General features: G+C 50.1%; 1 protein-coding gene across 1 annotated transcript in view; it reads left to right on the top strand.

The window, feature by feature from the left end:
* The first annotated feature begins 5,282 nt into the window (after positions 1 to 5,282).
* The window catches only part of Hs3st3b1 (heparan sulfate-glucosamine 3-sulfotransferase 3B1), a 38,989-nt gene continuing 27,733 nt past the window's right edge, over positions 5,283 to 16,538 (top strand). The window contains exon 1 of the mRNA XM_008855686.2: positions 5,283 to 7,116. Coding sequence (XP_008853908.1) covers positions 6,563 to 7,116 — 554 coding nt within the window. The 5' untranslated portion in view covers positions 5,283 to 6,562. The remainder of the gene's footprint in view (positions 7,117 to 16,538) is intronic.

The following is a 16,538-nucleotide window of genomic DNA, read 5'->3' as shown; positions in this document are numbered from 1 at the left end:
TTGGGGAGAAGTGACTCCCTAAGTTGTCCTCTGACTTCCACATGCACACTATGGCACATGTGCATGCACGACCCCCCACCCACCCACACAAAGAATAAATAAATAAATGTAAAAAACAAACTTAGTGACTTCAAATGACTATTATTTCCTTCATCATTAAGGTGGTGGCAATGCTCCAAAGTGGAGGAGTCGGGAGGTGTCTGGGGATGGCTGCTCTTTCTCCTGTAATGGTGCCTCATGCTGCTTCCTCTGGAGGGAGCCGTGCTGTGTCTCACACAGCCAAACAGATGGAGGAGACAAAAAGGATGAACTTTCTGTGGAGCCTTGTCACCAGGGCACCAGTCCTGTTCGTGAGGATGGAGCCTTGCAGTTCTAACGGCTTCTAAGTCTGTGCCACTTCACTGTCATTGTGTTGGCTGTTGATGTTCAGGAAAACACTGAGGCCCCTAAAGCCACATCTGGATAAGTAGAACTGCAGAGACATTGAAGAGATCAGTGGGTAGTAGGGAAGGAGGGGCAAGAAGCCAGGGTGCAGGGCTTCTAGGGAAAAGGAAGTCTTGTCATTATTGTTTGTCAAAAACCCAGAGGGTGAACAACACTAAGGTTGAAGCCTAATGGAAACTATGGACTTCAGTTGGTAGCCTATCAGTATTACCTCATCAATGAGGTAGCACTGAAGTTACTGTTACACATACACATTGATAGAGTACAGTCATTCATGTCAAGGTGGAGTTGCTACTTAATCCTTTTAAAAATGAAGTGCGGGGGGCTGGAGAAATGGCTCAGCCAGCAGTTAAGAGCATTGATTGCTCTCGCAGAGGACCTTGGTTCAGTTCCCAGAACCTACATGGCAGCTAACAATCATCTGTAACTCCAGTTCCAGGGGATCCAATGCCCTCTTTTGGCATCCGAGGGCATTGGAAACACAGGTACACTTACATTCATGCAGGCAAAACACAGACACACATAAAATAAACATAAAAAATTGAAGTTGTGCAATGTATACTTTTTGCTTGTATTTGCATACTATCCCTAGCAACAGTGGTTGTGTCTGGAGAGACTCAAGTTTTGACTTGAGACATAGTCTATATTTCTGATAATTTTGACTTTTTCAGAGGCTATATAATTTCCTAACCTTCATAAATAAAAGTAACTCAATGAAAAGAAAGTAACGGAAAAGAGGATGGAAGCCATACACAGATGTTGCTATGAAGAAGAACAGGACCGTGCTGATAGGAACCATACCAGAGAAGAGGGGGCACAGGTGTGCAGGGAGCGTAAGAGGCATGCCTTGGGGCCTCTGCCTGCAGAGGGACTAGGAAGCAGGCATGGGCAGGGGCAGAAGTCCAGCTGCGACATAGGCCCACAACTTCATCCTTCCCCAACCCCTCAGGAAGCTATGGCGCTAGACAGCTGTTCTGTCCGTCAGTGTCAGGGGTTGCCCTGGGAGGACCTTCCCTTCAGCCCTCATGCGCTCTGCAGACTGTAACCAGGGAGGACAGATGAGTGGATAGCATGCTGGCAGCTGGGACTGTGAGAAAGAGGCATCTGTGGAGGTGATGAAGGGTGAGGTCTAGAGCACTGCTGGAGTTGCTTCCCTGTCCCAGTGAGCCTGTTGCTTCCTCAGCTGTGACAGGAGGGAGGAAAACTGTTAGAGGGTAGTGGGTCAAGGTGTGCTCAATGCCCTGCAGGCTGTGTTCCTAATGAAATGATGCCTTGGAGAGTTAAGAAACACGTGTTTTAGACACTGTGGGAATTGAGTGTGTCCAGGAGGCACTTAGTAGGATTGCAGCACAACTTTATGCCCCCATAGGAAGTTTGTAGTGGGAAAATTAAGCGCCAGTCCATTCTGTCATTTGTCTAGTGTAGCCGCTTAGCTGGGAGAGTTGAAGACAGAATTGGCTGGAAGATTTCCACTGCTAGGCTTAGGAGAGGCATCAGGGGCATTTGTAGGAGAGGAAGACAGAGCACCAGCAGTACCAAAGCTCAGAAAGGTTGCATGGCTTGTCCAAAGTCACTCAGCCAGGAAACAAGAGACAGATTAAGAAAAGTAATGCAAGCGGGTTGCCGTGATGCACGCCTTTAATCCCAGCACTCAGAAGGCAGAGGCAGGCAGATCTCTATGAGATCGAGGACAACCTGGTCTACATAGTGTGTTCTAGCCAGAAGGTACTACAGGGAGACCCAGTCTTAAAAAAAGAAAACCAAAAACAAACAAAAAGCAATACAGGTCTGGGGACACATAGGCTAGGGTCCTGGAAGGGAAAAATTGTACCTCCCAATTGGGAAACTTGACCATACAAAGGACATGTCTCCTGGAGGAACCTGGTGACCCCACAGCCAGGCTATGGGGATAAAACCTGCTGACACGAACAGTGACTTCCAGGGCAGCCAAGCATCCAGTGCTAGGTTTGCCTGGGCCTCCTCCATCTTCCATCCCCTGCCCAGGTCTCCAGGAAGTGCAGGAACCCTGACCCTGCACAGTGGAGAAAAGGTTGCAGAACCAGTGCACCATGTTAGCCCTCATGGCATAAAACACCAAGCCAACGAGGGCATTAAGCTTCTTTTACTTACAAAATGAAAAACATGAATTTCCCTTGTGAGGCTTGTAGCTGGGTCCCCTAAACGATCGTGCGCTGCATTTAGTGGCAGAATCCAGCCTACTGGGGATGACGTGCGTCCTCCACGCACTGGGGACGTCGCGGCCCATGGCCTTTCTTCCCTCTTGGAGGGACCCTCCAGCCACTCAGGGAATTCCTCACTCCAGAGTCCCTTCTGCTTGGCCTCTGGCCAGTGGTGCTCTTGGACTTCCGGAGAAGGGGAGGGACCTGGGCGCTTGTGACACCCAGGAGGCCCCAGCAGCCGCAAGCAGAGTCTAAGCCAAGGAAAAGCCGAGGGGAAAACCAGGTGGTCACTGAGGCTTCCAGCGCGCCTGTTCCTGGCCTTGTCCGGCGGCAGCGCGGCGCGGGCCAGAGCGCTCCCTGGCGGTCGGGCAGGGGAACCGCAGTGACCACGCCCCCGCCCCTCCCTCGGGTCCATCGCGGAGGGCGGAGCCGGCTCGCAGCTGCTAGGCCCCTGGAGACCGACCGGCCGGCTGCCTGAGATGCTGAGCGTAGGGTTCCGGTGGCAGGAACTAGGGCTCTGGGCCACCGGTTCAGGCAGCCCAGGAAATGCCCGCGGTGGGACGGCGACCAGGAAGGAGGCTCGTCGCCGGGGGAGCTGGCAGGAGCAGCTGCTAGGGCCGGCAGTCCCGAGCCTCGGATGGAAGTTCAGGAGCACGCCCTGCGGTATCGTTTAGCTCTAGCTAGAACATGTATAGATGTGAAATTTGGGGGCCACAACAGATTTTAGCTACAGGACCTAGGGGAAGAGGGCATGGACGGCGGCTGCCTCGCAGGTTACAACCCTCCACTACCATCATGTGTGTGCACCCCCATTTGGTAATCACCAATAAACCAAGTAAAACGCAAACTCTTACAGGTGTGCTTTAGTTTAATTCTCTCTTTAGCACATTTTCTTCAAGTGGATACGTTTGTAAAAAGCCAACTTGTCTTTCGGCTTTGGTGGTGGCGCGCGGCCGGGGTTCAGGGGTGACAGAGAAGGGCAGGGATCCAGCTGGGCTCGCAGTCAGCTTGGCTGCCATCTCCGGGCAGGGTCGAACCCCAGGCACCACATTTGCTGTGTATGACCGCGGAGGAAAGCTGCTAAGGCCCAACCCCCGACTCGGAGGAGTTGCGACACAGGGGGACAATGCACAGGTAAAAGGACCAAGGCGTGGGGTCACAGCCCAGAACTTGTTCGGGAACTGAGGCTCAGACCCCGCCCACTATCTGACCTTGGAGGCCTGAGGCCCCTGGGTGGCGCGTAAAGAGAGAACTCCACAGTTGTTTTGGGCGGTGGGGTGGTAGGACGTGGACGCGGGCTGGGCCGGACGCCGATTTAGCCCCGGGGGTGCTCAGCTTTGCGTTGCACTCACGGCAATTTCCGACGCCCACACTCCCTGCCTTCCTCCTATCCACCCATCCACCCCCGGAAAAAGAAATCCCCAATATATCCGGTGGCCAAGATTTGTAATCGCTCTCTTAATGGCCTTTCCTGACCCACTGGACAGGGACCATTTTTATTCACAGTCAAACCTGAAGAGAGTCATTTATGAGCTAGGACTCGCCACTCTCAAATTAACTTCCTCCCCTCGAAATAATGAGAATTTGAACATACACTTCTCCCTCGGATCTCAAAACAAAAAGTCGGGTTAGTGCTCAAAAATATATTTGTTCACCATATTAATAGTTTAAAATAATTTAATATTAAAATGATTGAATTAAAAATGAGGGCGGTGTTAAATCATTTCGAAGAACAAACATCTCCTCGAGAGCTGGAAAGATTGGAAGTTTTAGCTGAGATAACAAGAGTGAAGAAAATCTGCCCTCCGATTAAATTATATGTCCCTCTCAACAATTCTGTAGGAAATTGTCTTGGGCCCAAAGTGGTTGCTTAGAGGTGGCGCAGAGCACAGCAGAGGTACGTGGGTGGGCTCTGCTGAACTCGCCTAGCTCCTAGCTCTGACTACCATGCACTTTCAAAGTGGAGATGGTAAACTTAAATTGGCTTTCTCAGCTTGAAATCCAAGTGAGGGTGGGGCCGCGGGCACTCCGGACTTTTAGTCCGGAAGTGAGAATGTTCGCTCGTGCCCAAATAGCGGAGAGGGACCTACGCTCAGATCTGTTCCACAGCTCCCGCCCGCGCCCACAGTGAAAAGCTGCGCGCACGGTGGCTCTGAGTCACCTCCTGGGCACCACTTACCCACCGGGCCTCGCAGGGGTCGGGTCGGAAGGGAAATTCTGTCCTGGAACCGTGAAAGGGAATTTGGAGGCCTGGGGTTCCGGTAGGGGCTGAGTTGCAGGCACGGAAAAGCACCTAAGTTCCTCCAGGGTGAACTTTAGAATCCGGACCGAGCTCTCAGGCAAGAATCAGCAGCCTGCTCGCGCCGAACCTTCCCACCAGCCAGCGGTGACAGTTTCTTGAAGACCCTCTTCCCTGCCCGCATCCCTGGACAGTCATTGTGCGTAACCAGAAAGAGCCTCTTTGAGTGGATTATCACTGCTCACTTATTACTCGTGGATTTTCCCCAAATTAACATGATTTTTTTAAAAAGAGAACTTGGCGAAAAACACAAAAGAATGAGTGTCCCGAGTCAGAAACCAAACTGTGTTCTAAACAGAAGCGAAAGCTGACTTTAATGTTTATTATTCAAGACGAGAACTTAGAACTTATTCTCAAACCTACTGTCTCCAAGAAGGGCATATTCATATAAAACTTCCTGCATGCGACTTAACGTTTCAACCAGGAGACTTAAAAAGAAGTTAAGCTGACTGTCTCTCGGTCTCAATTCCCTCCAGTCTCTTCCCCACCCTTAATCCTGACAGTTTGGAGGCGCGAGATTTTTTTTTTCTTGAGGACAGATTTTGCGTATCTGATAACTGATAGACACAGGGAGGTGGTTTCAACAAAGATTAAGAAAGATCAGAGGGGAAAGTTGCCAGAGACTTCCAAGCAGATTTTACCCCCTTCCCCTAAATTTCTTAAATCGGTTGTGTTCAGCCTCCCCACGCCCATGAGCCTGCTATGTGGGACTGGATTCAGGGACTGGATGCATCCCTGCTTGCCTTCCCTCCTCCATCACCCTCTCGGCTCTGCAAGTCACACATTTGGAGGTCGCAGGCGGAACATCTGGTTAGGGACTCGAGTCTTGGCATACAGGCAACTACAGCCAAGGGTGGCTGGAGAAACGGGTGCAGGAGCGCACCGCGTGCGGGAGCGCACCGCTCTACCGGGTCGGACTTCTCCGGGTGTCACGTCCCTCTGGCACTCTTCTCACCATCTGCTCCTGTCACCAGTCGCTGGCTCCGCCTCCCTGATTCCGCCCCTTGCATCCTACAGCCAGTAGTAACCCCAGACCGTTCTCCCCCCTTCCGGAACCCTTTCCACACCCCCACGTTCCGTGAGACGATTGGCTCTTTAGACTAGGTCGAAGAACCGGTATTTGCATACTCCTCGCGGTTTCTGATAGGTAGAGCGGCCCGTCACTCCAGAAGGCCGGGCCCGCCCACTCCACCTCCTAGCCTGGTGCTTTTCCTGCGCAGTTCTCCTCCGCAGCCTTTGCGGGCGAGTGCCGGGGCTGCTCCCTAAGTCCCCACCGCGAGGAGCTAGCCCCGGCGAGCGGCCGTGCGCCCCTGCGAGCGTGGCTAGGGTGCGGGGTGCAGCGTCCTCGCACCGAAAGAGCAGCGCGTCGGCCAGCAGTTCCCGTTGCCTGACTTTCCGTTCCAGTTGCGGCTTCTGGTGGGCAACATGTCAAGAGGTACGGCCGCCCCAGCTGCCGCCGCCACCTGGGAAAGAGCTGCAGCAGCTACGGCAACCACAGCAGCAGCCCCGGGCACGCAGGGGCAATAAGCCGAGTTCCTCCCGCACAGAGCCGACCAGGGGACCCTCCCCGTGCTCACTGCTCCGGCGGGACTCGCGCCATGTGCTGAGCCATGCCCCTGGCCGCGCCCGCGGGCAGCGCATGGGGCAGCGCCTGAGCGGCGGCCGGTCCTGCCTCGATGTCCCCTGCAGGTTCCTGCCGCAGCCACCGACGCCCCCGCCGCTGGTGAGGAGGAAGCTCGCGCTGCTCTTCGCCATGCTCTGCGTCTGGCTCTACATGTTCCTGTACTCGTGCGCCCGCTCTTGCGCCGCGGCGCCCGGACTGTTGCTGCTGGGCTCCGGGTCCCGCGCCGCACAAGCTGCTCCAGCCCTGGTCACAGCTCCGAATGTGACATCCCCCAGGCTGCCTTTCCGGGCGCCGCCCGCCACCGCACTGGCTGCGGACAAGGATAAGACGCCGGGCGCGGAGAGCCAGGAGGACCAGAGTCCCGAGGTGCCGGACTCCCCTAGCCCCATCTCCAGCTTCTTTAGCGGTTTTGGGAGCAAGCAGCTGCCGCAGGCCATCATCATCGGCGTGAAGAAGGGAGGCACCCGAGCGCTGCTCGAGTTCTTACGGGTGCACCCCGACGTGCGCGCTGTGGGCGCCGAACCCCACTTCTTCGACCGCAGCTACCACAAGGGCCTCGCCTGGTACAGGTGAGTTTCCTCTCCAGGGGGAAGTTGTAGGGGAACAGCTTTGGGCCACCGGGGGCGGGCGGAACCGAAGAGTGTCCTCACATTGCTGGTGCGCCCAGCTAGGCTGCCACCACAACCTACAGAAACTCGCCCATCGCCGGCGTGTCCGTGTTCATTGCGCCCTAGAATCAATCATGGGACCTCGCTGCAAAGAAGAGGGGTGATTACCGGGACAGCGCTCGAAGGGAGAGGGGCCATTTCTAACCATAGCGGAGTACACTCGAATTACTCCACAGTGGCTAGGGTTTTATCTTCTTTCTCTCGGCCAGGGATGCAGGGAGAACTGTGAGCCTCCGGGTCGCCGCCTCCTCCCGGCTCCAACTTCTACAAGCTGCTTCTGCTACACAGATGGGAAGAGGGGGCGGGGGCGGCGGCGGCGGCGCCCCGCCTAGGTCGCTGAGAGTCGGTTAACTTTTTTTTTTTCACTGTTGTTACAGTCCTTGTTACCGGAACCCGAAGGGGGTCCGACCCGCTTGGCTGGCGAGCGGCTTGCGCTCGGGAGGGTGAGCTGAGAGGGAGGATGGCCGGGTGGCTGCGGCTCACGGAGCATGGAACTGTGCTGGTCCCTGTCGGGCAAAGGCGCGCACTGCAGCCGGCAGCCGCGGCTTTGAAGGCTTTTGGGCGCCCAGGGCGCTGCCCACACGTGGCCTCGTCCCCTGTGCTGGGAAGGCCAGGGACAACATGCTTGTCTCCGCGGACCCGGTACATGTCCGGGCACAAAGAATACCCCGCGTCCACTGATTAAGAAATGAGGGTTGATTCGAGGTCGCGGCTTCCGGAAATTCTGTTCTCAAATTGGGATGTGTGTCCAGTTCCAAAGGGACAGAGGCCCCGGGGTCATAGTCACGACCTCTGCCCACTGCACCCCGGGCTCCTGTTCTGGCGGGAGCAGTTGAAGGGGTCACACTCCAGCCTCCGGAAACCCGGCCCCGGTCCCCATCCTCCAGGTCACCACCCGGCCCTCGCTACTCCCTCCAAGTCATCGCCAGACCCAATTACTTCCAAAGAGGGTCAAGACTTCAGAAAACAAGGGGAGCCGCGAATCTAACCCTGCTCCCTGTCTCCATATTTTCCAGGACCTGGATGGCATGGCGAATAAAAAAGAGCCTGACTCGGCGGATTAAAGCCGCTGCTTTCCCAGCCTCGCTTGCCACTTCTCTTTTGTCCTTCTTTTCCCTCTAATTGCCAGGAGTTGCCGAAGTCTCTAGGCTTAGCCAGTCATGACAGCTCCGGTCTGACCATTCCCAGGACTCCCCGGGTTAAGAATGGGGACTCTGAGTGCGAACCCGAGACTCTCGTTCTGGCTAGTCCTGTGGACTTGGGTACTTATCCGAGCGCTGGGAATAACGCGAGTTCTAACAGGGCTGGGAAGAGGGAATGCCGGGGTGCGGTCAGGTGCAGCGTCTGCCATGGGGAGGGGTAGCTAAGTGTTGGGTATTGTCATCGATTCCTGAAAAGAAGAGGCTAAAGTCACCTACAGTGGAAGGATACATTCACAGAAAGATGTCTTCTAAATGGCAATGTAAAAGAGTTAATGGCCAATAAATCTATTGTATTGATGTCAACACACACACACACACACACACACACACACACACACGCACGCACACACAATCATCCTCCTGGAATGATGTTAACGACCTTAATCTCTACATCCCTGTCTCCCTGAGTCAAACCCTAGGCAGCCGGGGTTTTCTGAGATCTGATCCACTTGGGACCCGCTTGGAGGAGATGGCAGGCCAGTAACTACAAGCTGGGGTCAGGCGCTTTCAGAAGCACCTGTGCAGGCTGTGCAAATGCCCACAGGAAGATTCTCCTGGTCTCGTAGGCGGCCGCCTCCTCCTGCCAACAGTCCTTTGGGCGCTGGAAGCCCTGACTCTGGCGCCGGCCGTAGGGCGCGCAGCCTGGAAGTGTCGCTCAGGGACGGCGAACCGGAGCGGCACGGCGAGCAGCCGCGCGAGTGACGGGGTCTGCCCGCCGCCCGGGCTCCGCCAGAGCGCGGGACACCTGGGTCCTCGTTCCTCGGTCGCCACCGGGAGACACAGGGCCTGAGGTGATGACCCGGAGGCAAGTGGTATGAGCGCGGCGTTCTCGGACTGTCCCCTTCAGGGCCAGGCGTGACCACGGAGTTAGTGGATTTTTTTTTTAAAGAAAAAAAAATTCTTTTTAAGTCTATCTGCTGAATTCAAACCTTTAAACCATTTTAACTATTCTGGATGCCTGAGCAAACGTATGGACTTAAAGATTAGTTTGAAAGCGGCTTTGTAACTTTAAACCCAACAAGCAAGGCGACGCCTAAAATCCCCGGCCTGGTTCCCTTCCAGGCGGGAGTCTCCCGACTCACTCACGGAGCCCTGCCGCACACCAGACCCGGTCTGTAGGGTCTCTCCAGCTCTGCCGGGAGGTGGGCGGTCAATTGGAGAACAGCATAAATAATAATTAACCAGAGTTGCAAGGCAGAGCCATGATTAAAACAAGTCCTCAAAGCTGGAGCGAGCGGAGACATTTTAAAGGCATCTGAGACAAAATAGGAGGGGTTTGGGAACGGATGGTTGAGCCTAGGGTCTGCAGGCAATTGAGTTTAGCTGCAGGTCATAGTTGTGTGTGAGCGAGTTTAGTGGGTTGGTACACAGTTCCCCATGGGGCCTAACATGTGACCCAGGGCCTGATGGATTCGCAGGACCACAGGAAATTTGACTGTAGTATCTTCTGCTTGGCTACCACTGAAACGCACACCAATAGGCCCATCTACCCATAGATGAGCAGGGACACTGGGAGGCCAGAACCTGCCCAGGTGACAGACCTCTGGTGGTGATAGACCACCCCACTCCCATGCCCAGATGCCCAGACACTAGGAGTCTTTGCTGTGCCCTAGTCTGCAAAATTCAAAAGGCCAATTCCAGCGACAGTTGGCACCCCAGTTTGTTTCTGTGATATCAAGTTTGCAGCTTTTTAGTTGCTGTCCCCTAGGCTCTCCAATCAGCTCCAAACCTAGTAAGTGCTGATGATGTCCACTTGGAGGGGCTCACCGGCCATCTGGTAAAAATGGACTTTACCTTCTGTACCTGTGTGATGGTGTCAGGTTTGGGGCTAGGAGACAGGAGAACTTACTACACTCAGATACTGAGCATCCACCCAGAACATTCAGGCTTGCCATCTTGATTTTAACTGGTGGGTAAGCATTAATGATGCATTTTAAAAGATTTTTTTTTTTGACCCCTTTTAAGTTGTGTAGCATTCCATGAACTCAGAACCATGACGGCCTCAGTTTAGGAATTTAGTCCAGCATTGTGTGATTATTTGCTCCACAGACATATACCTTAGAGTTTTCAGTGGTGGAAACTCCTTTCACACCCTGACTTCTCTTTTCATTTTTGGTTATACAGCAAGTCAGTGCTGTGGCCAACATGAAACTCTGTGTGTGTGTGTGTGTGTGTATGTGTGTGTGTGTGTGTGTGTATGTTGATAGCTAAACTATACTATTTTCCCAATGTGCTAGGTACTGGTTTTACAGGATTAGCAAGTTTTATCCTCATTACAGTTCTGTGAAGTGGGTACTTTTACAGATGAGGAGTCACAGGCATGGAGAGGTTAAGCAACTTGCTCAAGGTCCTCACAGCAGGAAAGTAGAAGAGTCCTATCCCACCAGGTCATTCTGTGCCAGGCTCCTTGACTTCAGTGACCAAAACATAATGTTAAGTCTTGTGTAATGATTCAAAATGGTGTTTACTTAAGAATTTGAAGGTTTCCTGCCCGCCACCTGTGACCTCAGTCCAGATTGTCTACTTCGTCAGTCATTTATGTTAAAAACATTGACTCCCAAACAGTTGACTTAGAACTATCCTGTGCTGGTTCATAACTAGAGTGAGGATAATCACACCATGCTGACAGTTTTATTTCTCTGCACAGGAGATCAAAAATCAAAGGAGTCATTAAAATGACAAAAATATCCCTCAAGTATAGTGGCTAAGAAAACAGCCAATGTCCATCCAAGGAAGAGGTTTATTCAATGCCATTTGCCCTTTTAAGGTTGGGAGGCATAGGGTAAGTGACAAGTTCCCAGACTCCTTAGAATTAATTTGTTCATTTAAAAAGAATGTTTTCAAGTCAAGGAAGACCCAGAAATTACTTTGTGCTCATTAATCTGAAGGCAGATGTAGCTAGAACTTTGAGATTTCCTTAGGCTGTGATTCTAAAACCCAGTAATGATAAAGGTCTCTCTCCAAGACATCTGAAAACAGCAATTTCCTCTGTATTTTTAATTTAGTGAGTGTTGAGAAATCCCCTTTACCCCCCATATTCCTAGTCTATTTCTAAAAACTTGGTGGCCAACCCTGTTTCTGACTTCATTGGAGGCAACCTAAGATAAGACCAAATATGCAGCTCACTTCCAGGCTGCTGGGAGAAGGTCAGAAATCTACATTTAGATGCAACAATTTGGAATACAAACCATCATGTTACAATGCTGTTAGGATTTATTAGGAAGATTGTGTAGCATGTGTTGAACTCTGTTTTTAATTAGGTACCTCAATTACACCATAAAATGGTTGATTAATCTTTTACAAGTTGAGGGGAAAATATAACATAAATTAACTTAATCATAAGTGTTTTCCCTAGATGCTCTGAGTTAATAAAATTGTCAATATTTAATAGCAGCCTGTTTTTTTTAGATAAATAAAATGCCCAAATGTATGAATTAAATTATACTTATTATCTTCCAAATGATTTCTTAATACTCAGCAGGTGTGAAAACTAGATTACATGTAACCCATACTTAAGGAATATTCTTAAAATGCTGACTAAATTAGATTTTGCTTTTTGAAAGGAATCTGCTTATTTACAAATAGTAATTTAATGTAGACTAATAATGGTGAAACATATTCCCCAGTCAGCATTATCTTGTTTGATACTGCAAAGTGATCTGACATAGCTCCTGTTTTTCTAGTTTATTTTTGTTTGAAGGAAAACCTCTTTGATGTTTTAGAAACTCAATATATCACTAATCCTAATTCTAAATACGTATGCTGTATTTTGAGCCCTTTAGTTTAAAACACATTTGAGAGACGTTTGTTTTTTCTTCATCATGCAAGATGAATCACTAAATGACTTATAATTAAAAGTCCACTAGGAATTTCTCTTTTTAAAGAACAAACCCACTTGCCTCATAAGTAAGAGAGGTGGTGATTATGCAATGCGTCAGAACTGAAATTTAGACTGAGATGGTTTGCCCACTGCTTTCTGAATTGTTCTGGGGTGCTTTATGTTCTGAATCTGAGAACATGGAAGTCAAGTTGACTGACAGAAGCACAAAATGCCCACTCTAAAGGCACAGCATAATGACTGGTTCTTTTGCTGTGAATAGAGTTTCTTTCCAAATAGGCACTACCTCTCCTGTAGCAGCGGACAATTTCTGACATTAAGAGACACTTGAGTTCGGGGCTGGTGGGAGAGACACAAATTTCCCAAGAATGTGGCATATTTTCAAGAGTAATGAAATCAATCTGCTGCCTACCTCAAGTGAGAACTGCTACTGTGAGAGAGAAGGAACTGGATCCTGACATCTTTGAAAACTGGGTTGCAAAACTTTTTTATATTTAAATTATTATCTTGTTAGAACTCTCACATTCCTTCCTCTCAAACTTTGCCAAAATAAAACTAGCCCACCATCCCCACCCCAGGCAAAAGGAATGTTTTCGAATGTCAAACTTTTAGTACTTTTTCTTGCCTAGAGGTTCAGGAGAGAGTTTAGCTATGAGAAGCAGTAACCATCTTAGTAACATGATAGTAAATACTTTTCATTACAGCCAAGAAGCCAAGGGTTACAATAGTTCTGATGTTAGTACAATCCAACACCAAGGTTAGGGGGCCATAAGGAAGAGTGATATTAATTTCCTTTAAATTTTATCTCTTCTAAAATCTTTTATGTATGAATTTGATACTTTTCCTGTCATGTGTCATATTAAATATAGACTAAGTTACTGACTCATTCAAAAAACTTACTTTGTTGTGTTTATAAGAAGCCTGCTTAAATAAAGTTCTACCTCACAGTCATTACCTCCCTAGAAATATGGAGTTCTGTGGTACCTTGGGGATAATCTAATTAACAATAATGTATTCTGTATCTGAAAATAAGAGAAATTTGAATGTACCCACCATGAACAAATGATAAAAGCTTAAGGTGATGGATATGCTAATTATCCTGGTGTACACATGAATTATGACATCACATTCTTCCTAACTGCATACAAATCGGATGTGTCAATCAAAAACAAGTCTAAAAATGGAGTGATGGCCTTAGACCAAGACATGGTTAAAGAGTGTGGTTAAAGATGAATCTATATTTCTCAGCATTTAAAAGGACACATGTATGTTGTTAGAATAAATATTTTCCTTGTAAACATGGCAGATGTTGATGGCATTTAAGTCCAAACCAGGCTACTGTTATCAAAGGTGGTCCTTTGAACTACCTTGGAGCCATCCACTCGTGCCTAGGATCCAGAATCTGTGCTCCTGGCTTTGCCTGGCACGACTCAGCCTTACACAAGGCATAAAATGCTGAAAGACGGTTTGGGGTAGTGAGATTGGAGGAAGAGAGAGAGGGAACGAATGCACTGGGAGGCACTGAGGAGCACGTTTCTCACCCTGCTCCTGATTTAATGACTGGAGTGGGGAGTGGGAGGGAAGCCGCCCCTTTTCCAGGCCTGGTGACAGAAGTCTCCTACATGGCCCACACCTGCCTGTTTCTGCCACTTGCGGGGTCCTGGCGGCTAGGGCCATGCCCCGGGCGGGAAATCGCTCTGCTGGGCCGGCCCGGATCAGTGCAACCCTGGTGTCCACCGAATCGCAGCATCTGGTGGAGGACCAGTGATCCCCGGAGACAGATGGCCCTGCTTCCTAAAGAAGCAGGTGGCCCGTGGCCACGTGACCATCCGGAGCCAGGCGCTCCATCCTCACCTGTTGGGCTGAGCCGGGGAGGCAGGCGCCTGTGGGACCATCTCCGCGCTGATTGGTCGGAGGGACTTTCGAGAGACCAATGGTGTTGGGTCTGCACAAAGCCCCGCCCACGGGCTTTCACTTTCGGAGCCGAGATCTCTACATCTGCTTTTTCCACTGCCTGAGCTCCCCTGCCTCTGGGGCGGAGTGTTACTTCTCTACGTGGCGGGACCGCGTCAGACTCATCCGTCCTGCAGCGCTGGCCTTCAGGACACTGTCCTGCATGGGTTCAGAGGACATTAATTTTATTTTAGCGTGGGGAGGGGGTAGTTGTTCCTTGCTTATTGCTGCAAGAGGGGTAGAAGAAATGCTTGCACGATAATGGAGTCTCCTAGGCGAGCTGACACATCTCAGTAACGCAGATCCCCTTCAGACCCCCTTGCCAGCCTAGCGACTGGATCCACCCAGCCCTTCCTCTAGACTTACTGTTTGGCTGGTCCCTGGTGCCCTCCCATCTGATAGTTCCAGAGTCTCCTGGCACTAGGCATATGCTAGTACCGCCAGTTAACACAGACACACAAAGAAGTAAACATCCTGTTCCCACACAAGGGCTTGCCGAACCCCAGGTGGGTGGGTGTGCACGGGAGGGAGTGAAGCGGTTTAATTTTGAGGGAGGGTCTAGTCAAGTTACCCAGGCTGGCCTCTGTCGTGGGATACTTCGTTGCTGAGTGGATAGGATTACAAGTGTGCACCGCCAGGCTCAGTGAATAGTGCGTTCTTGTAAATCACGTTTACTTTCATTGATTTCATTGATCTAACAAAGATTTATTGACCACTTGCCTTAAAAAATATAGACTTTTACTTCTGGAGCAGTTTTAGGCTCACAACAAAAACAAGTCCAAAGCACAAGATTCCCCATGCTTCCCCCCACCCCCACATCATCACATCATCTTCCCAAGACCTCCATGCTTCACCAAGGGGCGCATTTGTGACACTGGGTGAGCCTATGTCAACAGTTCATCATCCAGAGGCCCCAGTTTACACAGTGGTTCACTGCCTGGTGTGCATTCATTTATAGCTTAGCATCGATGTATAATGTCATGCACCCTACACTGGCCCTGAAGTCCTGTTTGAGCGGTGGCTGAGGCCAACTGCTGAAGGGTGGGGAGGGGCAGGGGCATCACCTGAGGCATGAGGCTCCCAGGCTGAAATATGCAGGTTCAAAGCTATTGAAGTGCAGGATTAAGGAAAAATCACTATGGCTAAGGATGTTGCTCAGTGGTAGAGCTCTTGCCTAGTACGTGCAAAGCCCTGGGTTCCATCCTCAATACTGTAAAACAAACAAAATATTTATGAGTCCTGCTAAATCACTGACAAATCTAAAAATCATTTTGGGGAGAAAAGGAAGCACATGTTATAATGTAAAGGGTCCAGCTGACTTACCCCTCTTGGCTGCACCTGTCCCTATCCCTTGTCACCCCACATCTGGCCACTTTCCTCCTGTAACCTAGCATTGTGTGGAGTGTTGCCGTCCCATGTCATGGAAGTGCATTTTGCTATCAAATTTCCATTGTCCATTTTCTGTTGGACGTTCTGTGTGGGTTTTGTCATTAGCTCTTACCAATTAACTCCTCGTTCATCTCACACCCCTGTAGCTATTCTAGGGAAGGCTATGGACAGGTCTGTGTCATCCTCAGTCAACTTCAGTGAGAAATATCTTTTAACTTTTTAGTTGCCTAATAGAATCTTCCAATTTACCATCCCACCCCCCATACACACAGAGTTTGCTAACCCTTAGGGTCGAAGCCCTTTCCTACAGACACTTTATAGGACCCTGAGCAATTCACATTATCTCTGATGTTGACATTCCCCACATGTTCATTAGATTGGACCCAACAATATGGCTGAACCAGAGTTAAGCAGACCAGTGTGGGACCACACTTCCTCAAGGCTCATGGGCTACTGTGTAATACAGTGCAGTTGTGAGGGAATAGCCTGTCCCACCGGGACTTAACCTTTCTCATCCCTGTGCTTCCCACCTGCCCCTTGCAGTGACCACATGGACCTTATCTCTGTCCATTGAGCTTGCTGGCTATAGCTATGACTGTTGAGGCAAAGTCTAATTTCTTGTAGTCGCATTTGAAACCTTACATTCAGGTTTTGTATTTACTCTGAGACAGTTTAAGGAGTCTTTGAACTATACTTTGAAAAGCACTCAAATTAATTTTTTCAGTTAGAAAACATAATTCATCGTTACCATCTTAAAGACCCTACTATAGACTACATATATTATTTATGAGCATATATGGTATATGTTTAATTTTGTTTAACCTAGTATTTTCTTCTGAGCCAGAATCCTTTTGCATTTATACCAACCATCACAGAGTGTTTTTCTGGATGCCAGTTTAGGGCATGTTGGTGGAGCAGGACCCCCCCCCCCCCCCTTTTTC

The sequence above is a fragment of the Nannospalax galili genome, unplaced genomic scaffold, assembly GCF_000622305.1.
Source record: "Nannospalax galili isolate Female #2095 unplaced genomic scaffold, S.galili_v1.0 scaffold146, whole genome shotgun sequence".
NCBI classification, from domain to species: domain Eukaryota; kingdom Metazoa; phylum Chordata; class Mammalia; order Rodentia; family Spalacidae; genus Nannospalax; species Nannospalax galili.
The sequence above is the reverse complement of the archived record's forward strand: the minus strand, read 5'-3'. Positions and strand labels throughout refer to the sequence as shown.